Source organism: Pavona decussata, unplaced genomic scaffold, assembly GCF_977016875.1.
Source record: "Pavona decussata unplaced genomic scaffold, jaPavDecu1.1 SCAFFOLD_87, whole genome shotgun sequence".
NCBI classification, from domain to species: domain Eukaryota; kingdom Metazoa; phylum Cnidaria; class Anthozoa; order Scleractinia; family Agariciidae; genus Pavona; species Pavona decussata.
Genome location: NW_028145504.1, coordinates 965306 through 982251, shown reverse-complemented (window position 1 = coordinate 982251; position 16946 = coordinate 965306). Strand labels below are relative to the sequence as shown.

The following is a 16946-nucleotide window of genomic DNA, read 5'->3' as shown; positions in this document are numbered from 1 at the left end:
GCGAATTTTCTTTTTATAGATAACTGAATTAGTGTTTCCGAAGTAGATTTAAAATATTGAACATTCTACGTTTGGAATGACTGTCCTCAAGTTTTTAAATTGGAGAAATTAACAATCAAAGGTTGAATTGTGGACTAAGAAATGACCTTTGTCTTGAAAATTTTTTTCTGGAGAATAATGGACGATCATTCCAAACGTGAAGGGATGGAGATATTTAATCTTTTAATTATTAGAAACGCGAATTTTTTTTATGTTTTCTTTTAAAACTGTCGCCTACCTGTCAAATCTCGTGACATGTCACGTGATCTATAGCAATCCTTATTAAGGTTAGAAAATTTTAAGAATGATAAGACCTTTTAATCCGTCAAATTTCAGTTCAGTGTCATTCAATTTGTTAAAGTTATCTGGAATAAACCATTTTTCTTCTTAAAATCCCTTAACCCAGGCCTTAAACTGCTTGAGCTGCGACGTCCCGGCTTATATTCCAGTGCGAATGTTTTTTTAAAGTGCTTTAAAAAAAAAATTTGAAAAATGGCGCCGTGAAGGTATTACACATTGAGTTGTATGAAGAGTTTTGTGATCAGTAGAGTGCAGTGAACATCAGTGGGTTTTTCTCAGGATTTGATCGATAAAACTATAGAGTCTACAAGTGGTCGCATTAACCAAATACGAGTTATGTTGCAGTACAGTTGATAGCTCATCTTCCATAACCGATCGCAGTTTTTTAACTCGTGAATGCACGCATGCGTAATGAAAGAGTTATTGTAATGTGACAATCTCGTTCCGAGGGCCCGCTTTTCTTTTGGTCACGCGGGCTCTGGGAACGAGATTGGTAATGTGGGGAAATGTCTCTCGCTCGGTCGTAAACTTTATATTCATTTCATCGCCTTAATCGAAATTTAATCAAAATCATAAATTATTCATTAGTCTACGTTTAGTGCCAGTATACACCATCAGCCGCCATTACGGGACAAAAAACAAGGACGTAAAATCAACGCAACGAATAACTTATTCTTAAATGAAAACAGCTAGTAGATGTGTTGTCTACTAAATCCTTCCATTGACCGAAACTAAGAGGCAACTTTCCTTTCAGGACGGATATTTTCCAAGAGTTAGATAGCGCGGGACTGCTCGTTTCAGCAAATATCAAACGGAAACATGACAACCTTTAAATACCGTATCGAGGTGCTGCAAAACGAGAGAGAAAAAGGAAGATTCACTTAAAAAGATCAGCATCTTGCGATTAGACTGTAGCTTATGTTACATTTCACAAAGTAAGGCAAAGATCCATGTCATCTCCATCACTCCTGTAATGCCTCAAGGAGATTTTTTTTGTACTTTTAATGGTCGCATTTTGAATGTAAACTGATTTCTTTCTCCTACTGATCATGAATGCTGCCTTCCTTAGATAGCTCGTTGATGGTTTACATCATACGTTTGTTTACAGTTTCGAATCTTAATTCCGTTTTGTCGTCTCAAAACTGTTCGCTTTTAAATCAGAGCCTTTCCCAGCCGGTTTGATCTAGATCAAACGGTTTTAAGCCAGGCTTCGTTTGAGGAACACATTTGTCACCGTTCGGTGGTTTATAAAAAAAGGCTTGCATGGGTTTAAACGGTTTCATTATTTGACTTAACATGCGTTCAACACTTTGTTGAACCAAATGTCAGGGGGGTTTGAAAAGGTCATTCAACGTTGTTTAAAATTGTAAAACATGTTGAAAGCTTGTTGAATTCGTGTTTAACTCAGTGACGACTTAAGATACACTTTACTGATAAAATTTATAGTTGTTTGTAAACGGCTCAAACGGTTTTGAACGATTCCGGCGACTGGTTAAATGGACACTGGTTAATGCATATTATTTTCCCTTAACTGCTACAAAACCGTTGTAAATCGTAGAAAATCGTTGATAGCAGCTTGTAAATCGTAGAAATGAAGACCTTCGCTTGCTCTCATACAAAGTTAACCGCTCTCTATGAAGGCAGGTTATCTTCACACTGTTAAATTGTCTAGTATTCAGCCCATCTGGCTGAAGCGTAAAATGGAAATGTCAGTCAAGAGAAAAGTGACAGCCGGGCTATTGTAAATTACGTTGTCATTCGCGTTGGAAGCACTGATGGTGCGAGACTATTTGAATGAGCGAAAGGTTTCTTCAGTTTGAAGTAAAGTTACAGTTCAGACACTAAATATCGTTCTGTTGCTTTATGAATTGCATGCTTTAGTCTTTGCACCGATAAAACAATAAAAACATGTGTTTGTGATGTTTGTTCTGGGAGGCCGCGTTATAAGGACACTTTAGCATATCCCAGTAACCGGGTTTTACTGTATAAACCATTTCGACAATCGCATTTACTAAAAAAGGTGAGCCGAAATTAAAATTTGGACAGCGTTGGTCCAAAAACTACCGACTATCAGAAATGAATAGTATATATTATCACTCACATTGAGACCAGAATTCTCCACATGCTTAGTCAATGCTGGTGAGAATTTACCATGTCTTCGACCGAAAGCCGATCATAATTAAACAAAGAAGCCAGGAAGAGAAATTAAGCCCTCTTATTTTCTATTGACTCCAGTTATAAAAAGAAAATGTTTAGTTTAGCTCAGTCTTAGCATATTTTATTTTGACTTGTAAATAAACCTAGGTTTTATTGAACTTATATTCGGACCCAGAAGTTACTAAACATTCACTCCGTCTCCTCAGGGTCCCCGTACTCAGCGGTTCCTTTTTTGTCATACCTTTTCGGAAAGCATTACTAGCCTTAGAAACTCGGGTTTAGATTGTGAAGAAAAACTATCTTTTTCCTTAGAGAGCTGATCAGGTTTTTGTTGACAATAAATATGCAAAGGTCAGTGAGCAAGCGGTTTTCCTCTTGGAGTTTATCTACAGAAGTATTTACCTAGCCTTTGTACAACGGGGAGACGTCGTTCTATAATAAATGTACAGAAGGAAGTGTTTTCTGGGACTTATAAAGGTTGCCGTTACTAAAGGCGACTTGAGGAAGCCTCGCTTTGAAATTTAGGCGATTTTAAGTGACTAACGGTGATTTTGGGTGACTTAAAGTAATCTAGAAGAAGTAATGAAATTTTTTATGAGGTGCAGCGCTTGTGTTTTTGACTTTTTCATGTGAAAAATTTCTGAACCGCGGCCTGCTCCTTTCGAAGAAAGAATAAAAGTTCTTATCGCATTTGCATTTAGATAGTAAACCTTTTTCAAAAGAGGAAGGAAGCCAGACTTTACTGCCTACTGAATGAAGCCGCAAATTAGCAAACAAAACCGCCGGGATCCAGAAGTTGAAAGTTTCGTGCATTGCCAGGTACACTGTACCTGATGAAAATTCAGTTAGCATGGACCCAAACGACACCGAAGCAGCTACCAACTCCTCCTACGAAGCTCCAGAATTTTCCTGTGGGAAGTTATACGCTACATACTTTACTGCAGGGGATGTAAACGACACTATAGCTCTCTGGATCATTATCGGTTTGATATCTCTTGCTTCCCCGACGATAGTTCTTTTGAACGCATTAGTGATCATAGCTTTGAGATTAAGAAAAGAGCTGCAAAGACTTTCCAATGTTTTTTTATTCAGCGTTGCCATCTCAGACCTTCTAATAGGTGCTGTATGCATGCCTTTATCAGCCATTGTTGACTCATTTGTTGCCCGCCAAACTTTACCAGAGAATGTTTGCGTGTTAGACTTTGTGACTGTATACTTAATGTATATTATTTCTTGGAGTTCTGGTCTCCATTTGACGTTGATTGCTTGGGAGAGGTATGTGGCGATACAAAAATGGATAGAGTATAAGAGCATCGTTACTAGAAGCCGACTGAACAAATTCTCGATAATAGCTTGGATGTCAGCCACATTTATGGTTCTTCCAGATATTATATTAGTGACAGTGGCTAACGAGGACGATAGGCGCGACTTTGCCCAGGCGTGGACTATGGTTAATGTTATTTTGGCAGTTTGTGCACTGGCTCTTATCGTTTATTTCTATATCATGGTGTACCTTGGAATTCGGAAACACAAGGCAAGTGAAATTAGCCAAGTCAGTTCTCTAATATCAGCCAAATTGGAGAAGAAAGTGGCCAAGATGACGGCCTTGGTGACAGCTGCCCTGATAATCTCCTTCCTTCCATTAATTTTTTCGGTTGTGTTAAGTGACCTTTTTCACGTCCTTCGCGTTAGATGGGCCTGGAGATTGCCGGAGATTCTGATACAGTTCAACTCAATAGCCAATCCACTAATTTACTGCTATGGGGATCGGCGCTTTAAGAACGCTGTGTTGGAGCTGTTGAGAGTCAGAAAACAAGGAACAAACCAACCCGCGGCAGTCGCTGGTGTCCGATTTGTCAGCCGAAAGGGACGGTTTGGTTCAGTGGAAAATGTTATGGAGCTGCAAGATAAAGTAAATCTAATGCATTTTCTCAGACGAGCATCTTGTGAACAAGCCGGGTTCTTAGAGGACTGCACTCGACTGAAGCGTTACAACGAAGGTTTCAAAAGACCCGTATCGGCTCCGTCGCTCGCTAAACTGTCATCAGCTGCTGCCGGGAACGTTTCGCACCCGCTTCACTCACGCATCGTGGAGTGCACGGCAATGATACATTCTGAAAGGAAAGGAAGAAATAAAGCGCGCAAAAGGAATCCTGGCGAGTTACCCGAAGCTGTGATGAGGGTGGCGGTTGGGAAGGAAGAGCAAAAGTTTGTGTTGACTGATTCAAGGGAAGGTATCGACGTGCCGGAAAACGAGAGAGAAAAAAAGAAGATTCACTTAAAAAGATCAGCATCTTGTGATTTGACTGTAGCTTATGTTACATTTCACAAAGTAAGGCAAAGATCCATGTCATCTCCATCACCCCTGTGATGCCCCAAGGAGATATTTTTTGTACTTTTGTATTTGGAGTGAAATTTCTTTCTCCAAAATAATGCGGTAGCTCGTTAATGTTTCTACGTCATACTTTTGTGCGCAGTTTTGTATCTTAACTCCGGGCAAAACGATCAAATATTTGCACAACTCGTGTAATTGTTTAGTGGTTGGAAAACTCTTGGCTTTTAACCTGGCTGTAAAATTAAGGCGATTTTAAATGACTTAAAGGACCCTTGTCAGCCTCCGCCATTTTCGATGCCATCGAAATTATTGATATTGCATGGTGAAGCGAAATCTTATTGCTTAGCTGTAAGTTGTGTTCCGGAAAGTATGTTTTATTATTTTTAGTAGTTTTACAGTGATTTCGTTCATTTCGACACGCTCCGAATAAAATATAATAGTCAAACTCTCGCATATAAACAAAAACAAAGGTGTGGCTGACTAGGGCCCTTTAAGGGGATGTTGGGCGGCTAATAGCAATTTTAGGCGACTCAAGGAGATTTTTATACAAAGCGTAGTGTGTTAAGCTAGACTGTCTTTTTCTTAAATTTGAGCCTAAAAGCATTTTTTTAAATATATTCTTAGCAAAAATTACTATTTTTTTGTCGAAAAAGTTGCGTCATCCATCACCTGCAACCCTTCATGCAGTTGCGTGCGCCATAAACTCGTTCCCAGGTTCCTCTCCCTTCCTCCCTAGATATAGGATCCTGGTTAGGGTTGGTATCCCCGAAATCCATAGACTTCAAAGTTTTCTTTAAGTAGTTTATTTCACCAACTTGACTCGTGTCATCGTAAACGAACTGACAATAATAATAATAATAATAATAATAATAATAATAATAATAATAATAATAATAATAATACTTTATTAGTGTAAAAATTGTCACAAGTTAACCATTTTCAGTCAAACAAATGAGTCTTGGAATTTTTACTCTGAATTTTCGCTGGCTGATTATCTGGCATAATTTTAGTTTTATTGTTGATTACTTTTACAAGAATAATAATAATAATAAAAATAATAATAATAATAATAATAATGACAATAATAATAATAATAATAATAATAATAATAATAATAATAATAATTTATTTCTTTTAGAGCGCTATTTACAATGACAGATCAATAGCGCTTTACATTCAATATCTCTAAAAATCAAAATCAAGACCAATTCAATTGTAATGATATATTTGTTCTAATTAGCTGTATAAAATTCGTACCTTTGACCACTACTGAAAAGATTGCTTAAAAAGGAAAGGCTTAATTGAATTCTTAAAAGTTTCTGCACATCCAATAGTCCGTAATTGTAATGGGAGCTCGTTCCACAGATGCGGCGCAGCCGCCTGAAATCAACGCTCACCCAAGGTTGCCAACATCTTACCCCTAGGTGGCTCTAATAGTCGGGTCTAGGATCATGCAAGGACTTGCCTTTGATAACTAAAAGATTGCTAATATATGCGGGTGCGAGGTAGTGAATGGCTTTAAAAGCTAATAATAGAATCTTAAAATGTATGCGCGCTAGCACTCGTACCCAGTGTAACTCGTAGAGTACTAGAGTAATGTGAGAATACTTCCCGATATCCATAATTAATCTGGCGCAGCATTTTGCACGCGTTGTAACTTTGCTATTTGCTCTTTGGGAAGGCCATACAGTAAAGCATTACAGTAACCTAATCTGCTCGTGATGAATGCGTGTACCAAAATGAGTAAGCTGTCTCTCGATAACTATTTCTTAATGCATCTAATATTATGTAAGTAGGAAAAACCCGCCTTACATACATTTGTAATATGGTCACGCATACACAGGTTTGGGTCAAGCCACCTCCCTAGCTAGGTTCTTAACTTGGCAGCTAGGTTTTATCTCTGAGGCACCTACTTTATCTCTGAGAGACATACAACTGATCAAGCCGCTCTAAATCTGTTCATCCAACTCCGGCAAGGAAAAGACAAACTATCAAGTTTTTAGGTGCCACGTGACCTGAGCTGGCGTGTAAACATGTGCAACGTTCGGGCTATTATCGAATACGCCGTCAAAAACAACAGTTCCGGGCGCGGCGGTTGGTAGGAGGGGAGGGGGTTGCGAAACGAAGGGCAACTATTTTTAAAATATCTCAAATTTGTCCGTCTTGTTTAAGACAGACTGAAAAAGGCAGGTCTTGTCCTCTATAAACTATTCCAAAATGGCTAGAATTTTTACATTCTTTTGTTTGTATTCAATTTAGCCCTTCTTAAACACTTAAAGGGAATTATTCTTTTGATTTTGGAGCTTAAGAAAGAACAAAGCAATATTAAAATATAAGTTGCCATTTTGGATTAAGGTCTATACAGTTGGTAATCGGACCACTTATCTCGTTTCCTCGATTTTAGAGGTTAATATCCTGACATTACAAAGGGACTTTGAAATTTAATTTTTAAAACTAGAATTTTATTTTTCGTAATAAACACATCTTCACCAGAACCACACTAACTGAATAGCCGGCTAACTAATGTTTTCTTCTTCTCTCCTACATAAGAAAGTTTCCGAGCTTGTGTTTTTGACTCACTAATGTGAAATATTTCTGAACAACGGCCTCCTCCTTTTGACAAAAAAAATTACCATAATCTTGGTGCGTTTGCATTTATATAATAAACCCATTTCAATAAAGGAAGGAAGCCAGACTTTACTGCCTACTGAATGAAGCAGCAAATTAGCAAACAAAAGGAAAAAAGCGTTGAGATCGAGGAGTTGAAAGTTTAGTATATTGCCAGGTACTCTGAAACCCGAAGAAAATTCAGCTAGCATGGACCCAAACGACGCCGAAGCAGCCACCAACTCCTCAATCGAAGCGCCAGAATTTTCCTGTTGGGAGTTTTACTCTTCATACGTTACAGCTGGGGATATAAACGACGCTATAGCTCTTTGGATTGTTATCGGTTTGGTATCTCTTGCTTCCCTGACGATAGTTCTTTTGAACGCTTCGGTGATCATAGCTTTGAGGCTAAGAAAAGAACTGCAAAGACTTTCTAATGTTCTTTTATTGAGCATAGCCATCTCAGACCTTCTAATAGGTGCTGTATGCATGCCTTTAACTGTCATTGTTGACTCATTTGTTGCTCGCCAAACTCTACCAGAGAATGTTTGCGTGTTACACTTTGTGTCTCTACTCTTGCTGTATATTTTTTCTTGGAGTTCTGTTTTCCACTTGACATTGATTGCTTGGGAGAGATATGTGGCGATACAAAAATGGAGAGAGTACAAGAGCATCGTTACTAAAAGCCGACTCAACAAACTCACGATAATAGCTTGGATGTCAGCCACATTTATGGTTCTTCCAGATATTATATTACTGACAGTGGTTAACGAGGACGATAGGCTCCACTTTGCCCAGGCGTGGATTATCGTTACTCCTATTTTGGTAGTTTTTGCGCTGGCTCTTATCATTTATTTCTATGTCATGACGTATCTTGGAATTCGCAATCGTAAGCTAAGTGAAATTAGCCAAGTCACTTCTCTAATATCAGCCAAATTGGAGAAGAAAGTTGCAAAGATGACGGCCTTGGTGACAGCTGTCTTGATAATCTCCTTCCTTCCATTGATAGTTGTGTTTGTGTTTAGTGGAGTTTATCGAGTCCCTCCCAAAAGATGGGTCTGGAGATTGGCGGATATTCTCGTGCAGTCCAACTCGATAGCTAATCCACTAATTTACTGCTATGGAGATCGCCGCTTTAAGAACGCTGTGTTGGAGCTATTAAGAGTCAGAAAACCAGAAACAAACCAACCCGCGGCAGTCGCTGGTGTCCGATTTGTCAGCCGAAAGGGACGGTTTGGTTCAGTGGAAAATGTTATGGAGCTGCAACGAGAAGTAAATATCATGCATTTTAAAAGACGAGCATCCTGCATATGATCAAGCCGTGGCCTTACATTTTTTCAACTGAAGTTGCGGAATGAACTTCAGGGTTCCAATAGGCCCGGATCGGCTCCGTCGCTCGCTGAACTGTCATCAGCTGCTGGCGGGAACATTTTGCAACCTGCGTACTTAAGCATCGTGGAGTGTACTGCAATGATCCATTCTGAAAGGGAAGGAAGGAAAAAAGCGAGCGAAAGGAATCCTGGGGAGCTACCCGAAGATGTAAAGAGGGTGGTGGTTGGGAAGAAAAAGCGAAAGTTTGTTTTGACTGATTTATGGGAAGATATCAAGGTGCTGCAAAACGAGAGAGAAAAAAAGAAGATTCACTTAAAAAGATCAGCATCTTGCGATTTGACTGTGGCTTATGATACATTTCACAAAGTAAGGCAAAGATCCATGTCATCTCCATCACTCCTGTGATGTCTCAAGGAGAATCTTTTTGTACTATTAATGATGATGGCATTTGGAATGCAAATTTCTTTCTCCTAAATAATATGGCCTTCCTTAGATAGCTCGTTAATGTTTCTACGTCATACTTTTGTGCGCAGTTTTGAATCTTAACTCTGGGCAAAACGATCAAATATTTGTACAACTTGTGTAATCGTTTAGTCAACTCTTGGCTTTTAAATTAGAGCCTTCTCAAGCCTGATCTTTAGATCAAATGATTTCATGCGAGGCTTCGTTTGACGAGCAAATTTTTAATAGTTTGGCGGTTTTTAAAAAGGTTCGTTTAAATGATTTCAAAGTTTGCTTCAACATTACTTTCGTCACTTTGTTGAACCAAATGTCGGAGGTCTTAGAACAGGTCCTTCAACATTGTTGAAAGTGTAAAAAATGTTGGACGCGTTTAGAATTCGTGTTCAACCGACGGCTTACGATACATTTTATACAATTTATAGTTGCTTTTAAACGATTTCAAACGGTGTTGGACGATTGCGACGATCAATGAAATAGACACTGATTGATGCCTTTTTAAAATTTCCTTTCGCTGCTACAAACCGATATAAACTGTCAGAAATCTTTGCCAGTGACAGCTTGTAGATCTAGGCAATCGAGACTTTCACATAAGAGAACCGTAATTAGTTCTTAAATATCAATAACATAGTGTCCTAATAACTGCTTCAAAGTCTTCAGTGAACGTTAACTGTTCGACGACTTTTATCGAACTTTTAAATTCAGGAAAGTTTCAATGTGTAGATAAAATAAAATGGCGCACTGGCATAGTGCGAATATTGCTAGTGTGCTGGTAGATATTACTTCAGGTTTGACTCACGCTTAATTTTTCCGGCCATAGTAGCTTTCCTTTCTTTTCTTTCTTTCTTTTTTTTTTTTCTTTTTTTTTGTTGTAATTTTTAGTTTTCGACCAGTCTTTTCAACAGCTGTTTTCATTCCCGCGCAGGATTCACTGTTTTCTCCGGTCAAGCTGCGTTTCTTTGTTTTAACCAATTGCATTGCAGTTCACATCTGAAGGAATATGATCTATAAAGCTACTGGTAACGTCAGTGTAAAGTTCAAACAATCTTGGACGCTTTATACGAACACCGGTTTATAAGGACAACGGACACTTTTCAGTTAACCGACCGACATGCTCTCATATAAAGTTAACCTTGCTTTACGAACATTAGTTATCTGCACACTGTACAAATTGTCTTGTATTCAGCCCATCTGCCTGAAGCGCAAAATGGAAATTTCAGTACAGAGAAAAGTAACAGCCGGGCTATTTTAAATGGTAAAGTTGTTAGTCGTGTTTGAAGCACTGAGAGAACATTAACTTTGATGTGAGTATTTGAATGAGCCTAAAGGAAATCATTTCTCTTTATAGCGTGAAATCACCTTTACTTTTCAAGTGTATTAGTTTATGAATCAAAATAAACTGATATAAACCTGACAACGCGCGTGAAAACGATATCCGAGTGCTCCTATTGAAGAGCAGTGGAACATATGATCTTCCGATTACTATTTCGCCGGATACTCTACGTTCCTCTACAACTGAGCAAAAGAAGACTTAGCTTGGAATGTATCCTTGGCGTATGTGAAAGAACTAGTTTAATTGCCTTTGCTCCCATGAGTCTCCTGTAGCTCCGTGGTAGAGCATCCGAACTAGTAATCGGAAGGTCTTCGGTTCGACTCCAATCCTATGAGGGGTTATGACCGCCACAATGTCATTTCCTTTTAGTGGAGGTGTTTTTCTTTCCGTTGTAGTGGCTGTCATTTCTATTTAGTCGCCTCAGTTCTGCGAAATGTGGATTCTACAGTTAGAACACAAGTATTTTGCGAAATTACTTGCTTGATTTCTATCAAATACGATGAGGCCAAATTTTGCGAAAATAGAATGATCAGATTTTGTAGAATTTGTTGACTCAAATTTGACACAATACGGTCGCCCAAATCTGTCCCTAAATGTTTAGCTCGTAAGAGATGTAGGCGTTGTATAAGGGAAAAAAAGTGATGGACTTACATAAAAAAAGATAAGGAAATAACGGTAAACAATGACGAGAGCAAGCCCATGTCATTTTAACCCCCCTCACCCCTCCCCCCACTCTCCCCGTCTGTACGTGTCCCAAAGCCAACAACAAAACTGATGCTAGATAAAAAAAATATTTTCCCACATGTTTAAATTCTTTATACTTTCAGGGTTTGGTTGTTCGGAAGCCGATTAACACTAAGCCTCGATTGAAAGTTAACCGAGGTTTTCATCTCGCTCATTAAAATTCATTTTGAAAGCTAATTTGAAGCTAATGTTACACAAGGGCTAAGGCAAGACTGAGGGAAGAATCTTTAATGATCAGTCATTAAACTCGAATCAAAGTTCACATTAATCCAGGATTAGCTTAATTGGGCTTTGAACAACTGGGGCCTGCTTACTAGTGCCTCATTTTTGGACCACGTGACCTGGAAGAGATTGACTGTGGCATAATATAGAGGCCTAGGAACTAGGCAACCTCAACACAACAACTTAAACATGAAACACGAGTAAGCTGTGTTAAGACTGAACTGAATTTCATTAAATAATATTTTACCGGAGTAAAAAAATAAAATGAAAGAAACAAGTTCAATGAAAGACTTATGAGTTCTAGGAAAGGATTATTTAATGATATATATACACAATGCCATCGGAAAACAAGCTTGCCATTACGATGATATATCTTTGGTCTTTCTTCTCACGTCTCAAGTTGTTGTTGTTACCTACGCAAGCTGCCCTGCCAAGAGTGGAGAGTTTCTTCTGACGTGCACAAGAATATATGAAAACAATGGTCATCATATGTGCTGAAGAAACAAGAACAAAAGTGGCAAAAGCGTAAAAACTTATTCCTGTCTAAAAAACGTGCAATGTAAAAGAAAATCTAATGTATACAGCACATATACAATGCTGATGTATGGTATTGAGTGTTAAAATATCAAAGCAAATTGTTTTTTTGTTTCTTATTGCTACCTGCTGAGCCTATTGCGAGGGAGAAGTTAGATGGGTTTGATCTTGAAGTGAAGACCAATGAGAGAGAACACTATGCACTTGAGATCTTGAACCAAGTCATAAAAACACCTCAAGCCATCTGGATCCCTGAAAAATAGCAACAAAATTAACTTCCACAATACCACAAATCCTCTATGTTTGAGGGGGAGGGGGGGGGGGGGTAAAGTGTCTTCCAAAAGAAACAGCATGACTGCAGAGCCTTATGGGCGATTAACATGGTACGACTTTGTCGCATGCGACGAGCTTACGACAGGCCTACGACACAAATTGTTTCGTGTAAATCAAGCCTACAACTTACGACTGTCGTGTACATCAAAAAATGTCGTAGGATTTTAAAACGCCTTTTAAAATCCTACGACAACCGTAGGTATAGGCAATGTTGAGTGACGAGAGTTGGGTGTCAAGTTTTGCATGACTCGAGCAGCGGGCGCTCCAGAAATTGCATGCGACAGTCGTAAGCAAAAGTTGTACCGTCTAAATCGGCCTTCAAGTTAAGCATTCAACAACCAACATTCTGATCTGGGATCTGGTGAGCTGACCCCTACAACAGCACACCTCCCCAGCCAAGATAAGAGGAGTCCAGTGTAATCGTTTTAAAACTTCAGAGTTCAGGTGTGTCATGTGTTATTGATAGGTGTAGTATATATTTTCCATGCACATTTGCAACTACAAAACAGAAACTTACTTGCACTGGTTGACATCAATAAGAGAACCAATTTTGGAAGTTGTGAAAGAAATGTGTTCGTCACCCATGACAATTTCAAGTTCCTGCAAAATTCCAAAGTATTTTCATCAACAATGCATTATTTAGAAATAACCGCAACAAATCACTTAAATTGACAGTTAAGTGCCATTTTCAAGGAGGTTAAAAATCTCTTGCCAAGTTGACAATCCAAAAAGAAACTGCGGCGTTGGGTCGGTGGGGAATAGAAACGGACATTTGGTTTATCAGAGTTTAACTAAAGGTTAATTGGCCACCGTAAAGAGATTTGAGTGTTGATGTTACAACCATAAGCCCTTCATCCTGGCAACAAATCGCTCTTCATCAGAGCAAATCCAGAGTGATTTGCTCTGATGAGGGCTAATGCTCCAATCTCTTTGCAGTGGCGAATTAACCATTAGTCATCAACTCTGATAAACCACGTATTCCTTTGCATTTCTAACGTATTATTATAATTAATATTATGACTATTATTATCATTATTGAAACCTTTGAAGAATGAGCCAACGAGAGAAACAACTTAAGAACTATTGAATGGCTTCAAATAGAAGAAAGATCCTCACAGTTAGTATGCAACTTAAGCAGTTGCGTACTAACTGCGAGGATCATTCTTCTATTTGACCTTTCATCCACAGTTCAAAATACATGTGCCATATATATTATATAGCTGAACTAGTTTGGGATGAAAAGGAGCATTTTTATTGGCTCCCTGAGCGGTCCGAATTTTCCTATGCGGACCACTAAGATGGACCACTAGCGTCAAGTGTTTCGTGGTTAGTGTTTCAGTTTTGACAACGCAAAGTGAAGACTGTTTCCAATTAACTTTATATAGTAGGAACTGTCGGTTTAAATCGTGATGTCCGACTTTTACTCCGAGAGCACTGACGACGGAACGAACACAAGCTCTGAAAACAACAAACTCGACGAAGAAACCAAAGAAAATTCCGTCGACAAGGCCTCAGAGTACCACGACTTCATTGAGATACAGCAGACCAGAAGCACTACAGAGAAAACCAAATCTGACCTTAAAATATGGGGAAAATTTTGCCACCAACGGAACGAGTTCAGGAAGATTGAGGCAATACCCTGGGTGGAACTTAATCTGCTGCTCTGCGCTTTTTGTAAAGATGTAAGAAAGAAAAATGGCGACGAATACGAACCTGGAACTCTGACTTGCCTGCAACGAAGCATCCAGCGTTATCTTAATATCCACGGGTCACAAGACAATCTCATTCAAGGTGACACCGAGCGGTCACCGAGCATTTTATCCTACTGCTCAAGCTACTGATAACGAGCGATGTCCAGTCAAGTACTATAAGCTGTTCAGAAGTCACAGGCCCATCGAGATGAATCAACCAGAGGCAATTTCTACTTGGCCGTAAAACATCAAAGAAAGGCTACTGATGCAGTGTGGTACAAGAAAAGTCCACTTGGCAAGAATGAAATCGGGAAGCTACTCACCAAAGCTGCCCAAAATGCTGGTTTGCCAGGACGTGTACCAATCACTCGGTTCGAAAGACCTACATTTCACGATTGCTGGATTCAGATGTTCCTGAAAATTACGTGACCCAACTGAGTGGACATCGAAATCTGAAAAGCTTGGATACAGACAAATCGGCTTCCATTCAGCATCAACGAAGATTGTCGTGAGCCCTCAGTCGCTCAACAACCACAAGCGAGCTCTAAGCAGTTGGCAATACACAGGCAACAACTACAGTGGAAAGTACCAGTATGACGACCACAGAAGAAGCCAGATCGACTATTTTTCAAGGAGCAAATTTCCAAAACTGCTCGTTTAACATCCAGATTACGAATCATGATCAGCCACCGCTTCGCAAGCGCCAAGCCATTTTAAGTGACGATGAAGACGATTGAAATGCAATTTTGACTACAAAAGCTTCAATTTCATCTATTTTCCTTCATTCCATAGTAAGTCTTTCTCAAAAGTTGACACTTTTAAACATTCAACACTTTTAAGAAATGCATTTTCTTCGGAATCTCAAATGAGCTAAATTTTCATTTTTCGAACTTTTTCACTTCGATTGACGAGACATGTCAAACTTTCGTGTCAAACCTTGACCAATAAAAAGTCGCCTTTTCGTGCGCGAGCCAATCAGAATTATTCCACGTGGTTTTTGTTTGTTAGTACGCGTCAGCATTGAGAAGGCTTTCTTGCACTTTTTCTCGCACAACTTGATCATAAACAAGTTTCACGCGGACTAGAAAGCAACAAGCGGGAAAGCCTATATAATAAAAACCTTATTGGGCTAGCTTGTTCGGTCCGTATTGGGAAAATATTGGTCTCGTCCATTTTTTGCAAAGTAATGGACCTCGCCTTCGGCTCGGTCCATAAACTTGCAAAAAAAGGAACTCGACCAATATTTCCCCAATACGGACCTCACGCTAGTTCAATAACATATATTTAATTTATATTCAATTGAATGGCTTGTTGCATATAACCAACCTATAGCACCTTTTAGATCGGTGTTGTTGTTTTGTTTAATTGTTTTTTTTTAGCGGAGATTCACTGCTTTTCTTGCACATGGCCTCCAATTCCTTTAGGAAACATTGCCCCAATGTTTATCTGTTGCTTTGCACTTCATTTGCAATAAAAACCCATGATTAAAACATAAAGAGTGAACTCTTCAAGTAACTCTGCGTGTGAATACCTTATTGCATTATCATCACACATTTTCGCTTTCTATTCGTGTCTCTTAGGAATTCTTTTTACATTAATATTTTATAGTCGTTCTTATTTCATTCATTCTTGTCTTGATAATGACGTTAAGCGAACCTCGAAATGTCGTCGCATTTGAAACTTTTAACGGAGATGGCTTTAAACTTTTCAATTACAGTTAAATTATTAATCTCGATCTGTGATTTCCTGGGAAATTTTAATTTATTACAATTAAAATGTGTTTAATGGAAAAAAAAATCCATAAGTCACTGGTCAAGAGTTATTTCTGGAACGTATTAAATCCTGTTGGAAAAGAAAACCAATTAGACATGTGGCGAAAATTAATTAACCACAAGCTGTAACAATAACTTCCTCTTTTTTGGTTTGCAGTTTCTTCTTGTGTTTTGAGCTTGTGTCTGATTGATTGCAGAACAAAAACCATTTCAGAAATAATGCTGAGCATTTGCAGCTTTTTTTCAGTCTCTCTGAAAATAGCTGAAAAACTCATTAACTACAATATCCCTTGTTTATTTATTTACAATTCACAACATCTTGTTAAACATGAACTGCTAAATTTAAGTTTCAGTTTGAACTTACTTGTCTGCCAACTCTGTCAGGTTGAGGCCATAGTGTGTCATCTTCTTTGAGTATCTGTCTGTAAACAATGGAATGAAATAAATTAAGTGGTCTTCACAAACATTTACAGTAACACCAGCACAAAATGTTTGGCACTGCACTAAAGAAACATACAATAAAATGAAAAAAACAATAGAAAACCTAAGAATCATTATAAGCCAGACTATGGACACAAATGAGTCTGTACTTGTAGATAATTATGCATTTAGCCATGAGACAAACCTCGCTATCTTCAATTATCCTTTTAAGCTCATCCATAACAGCTTTGTGAACAAATGCCCGTTTAAAACAACAATATATAAAATGAATAAAAATAAAAAAAATAATATCAACACAAATTTTGTGTGGGTCAAGTCCATTATTCAACGATCAACCTCAACAATACCTTTCCCACAGGGTTATATACCAGACGGTTTGCTATTTACCTCGCCCAGCAAATATGGCCTTTTATATATGAACAAGAACAAGGGGGTTACCTGGCATTACAACTATTTGAAATGAGTTACAATCACAAATTCAAAACAATAGCAAAGTTGGAGTGTCACATCTCTTAAAACAGCGAAGATATAGTTCCAGAAAGTTGGCAAATTTTATAGACATTCAAGTGGCTCCAAGAAACTGTTTCCTTACTGGAAGGCAAACAAATGTCTCTTGAATTTGCCAATTTTACAGAGCTACATAATCA

At 38.5% G+C, this 16946-nt stretch overlaps 1 protein-coding gene across 1 annotated transcript; it reads right to left on the bottom strand.

Annotated features, from left to right (window-relative positions):
• Window positions 1-11745: 11745 nt before the first annotated feature.
• Window positions 11746-16563, bottom strand: LOC146474661 (protein mago nashi homolog). The gene is made up of 4 exons (XM_085116438.1): window positions 16484-16563; window positions 16223-16276; window positions 12913-12995; window positions 11746-12314 (listed from the first exon to the last, which is right to left on the bottom strand). The coding sequence occupies exons 1-4, from the start codon at window positions 16517-16519 to the stop codon at window positions 12215-12217; spliced, it is 273 nt and encodes a 90-aa protein (XP_084972564.1). The 5' UTR covers window positions 16520-16563; the 3' UTR covers window positions 11746-12214.
• Between the last annotated feature and the right edge of the window lie 383 nt (window positions 16564-16946).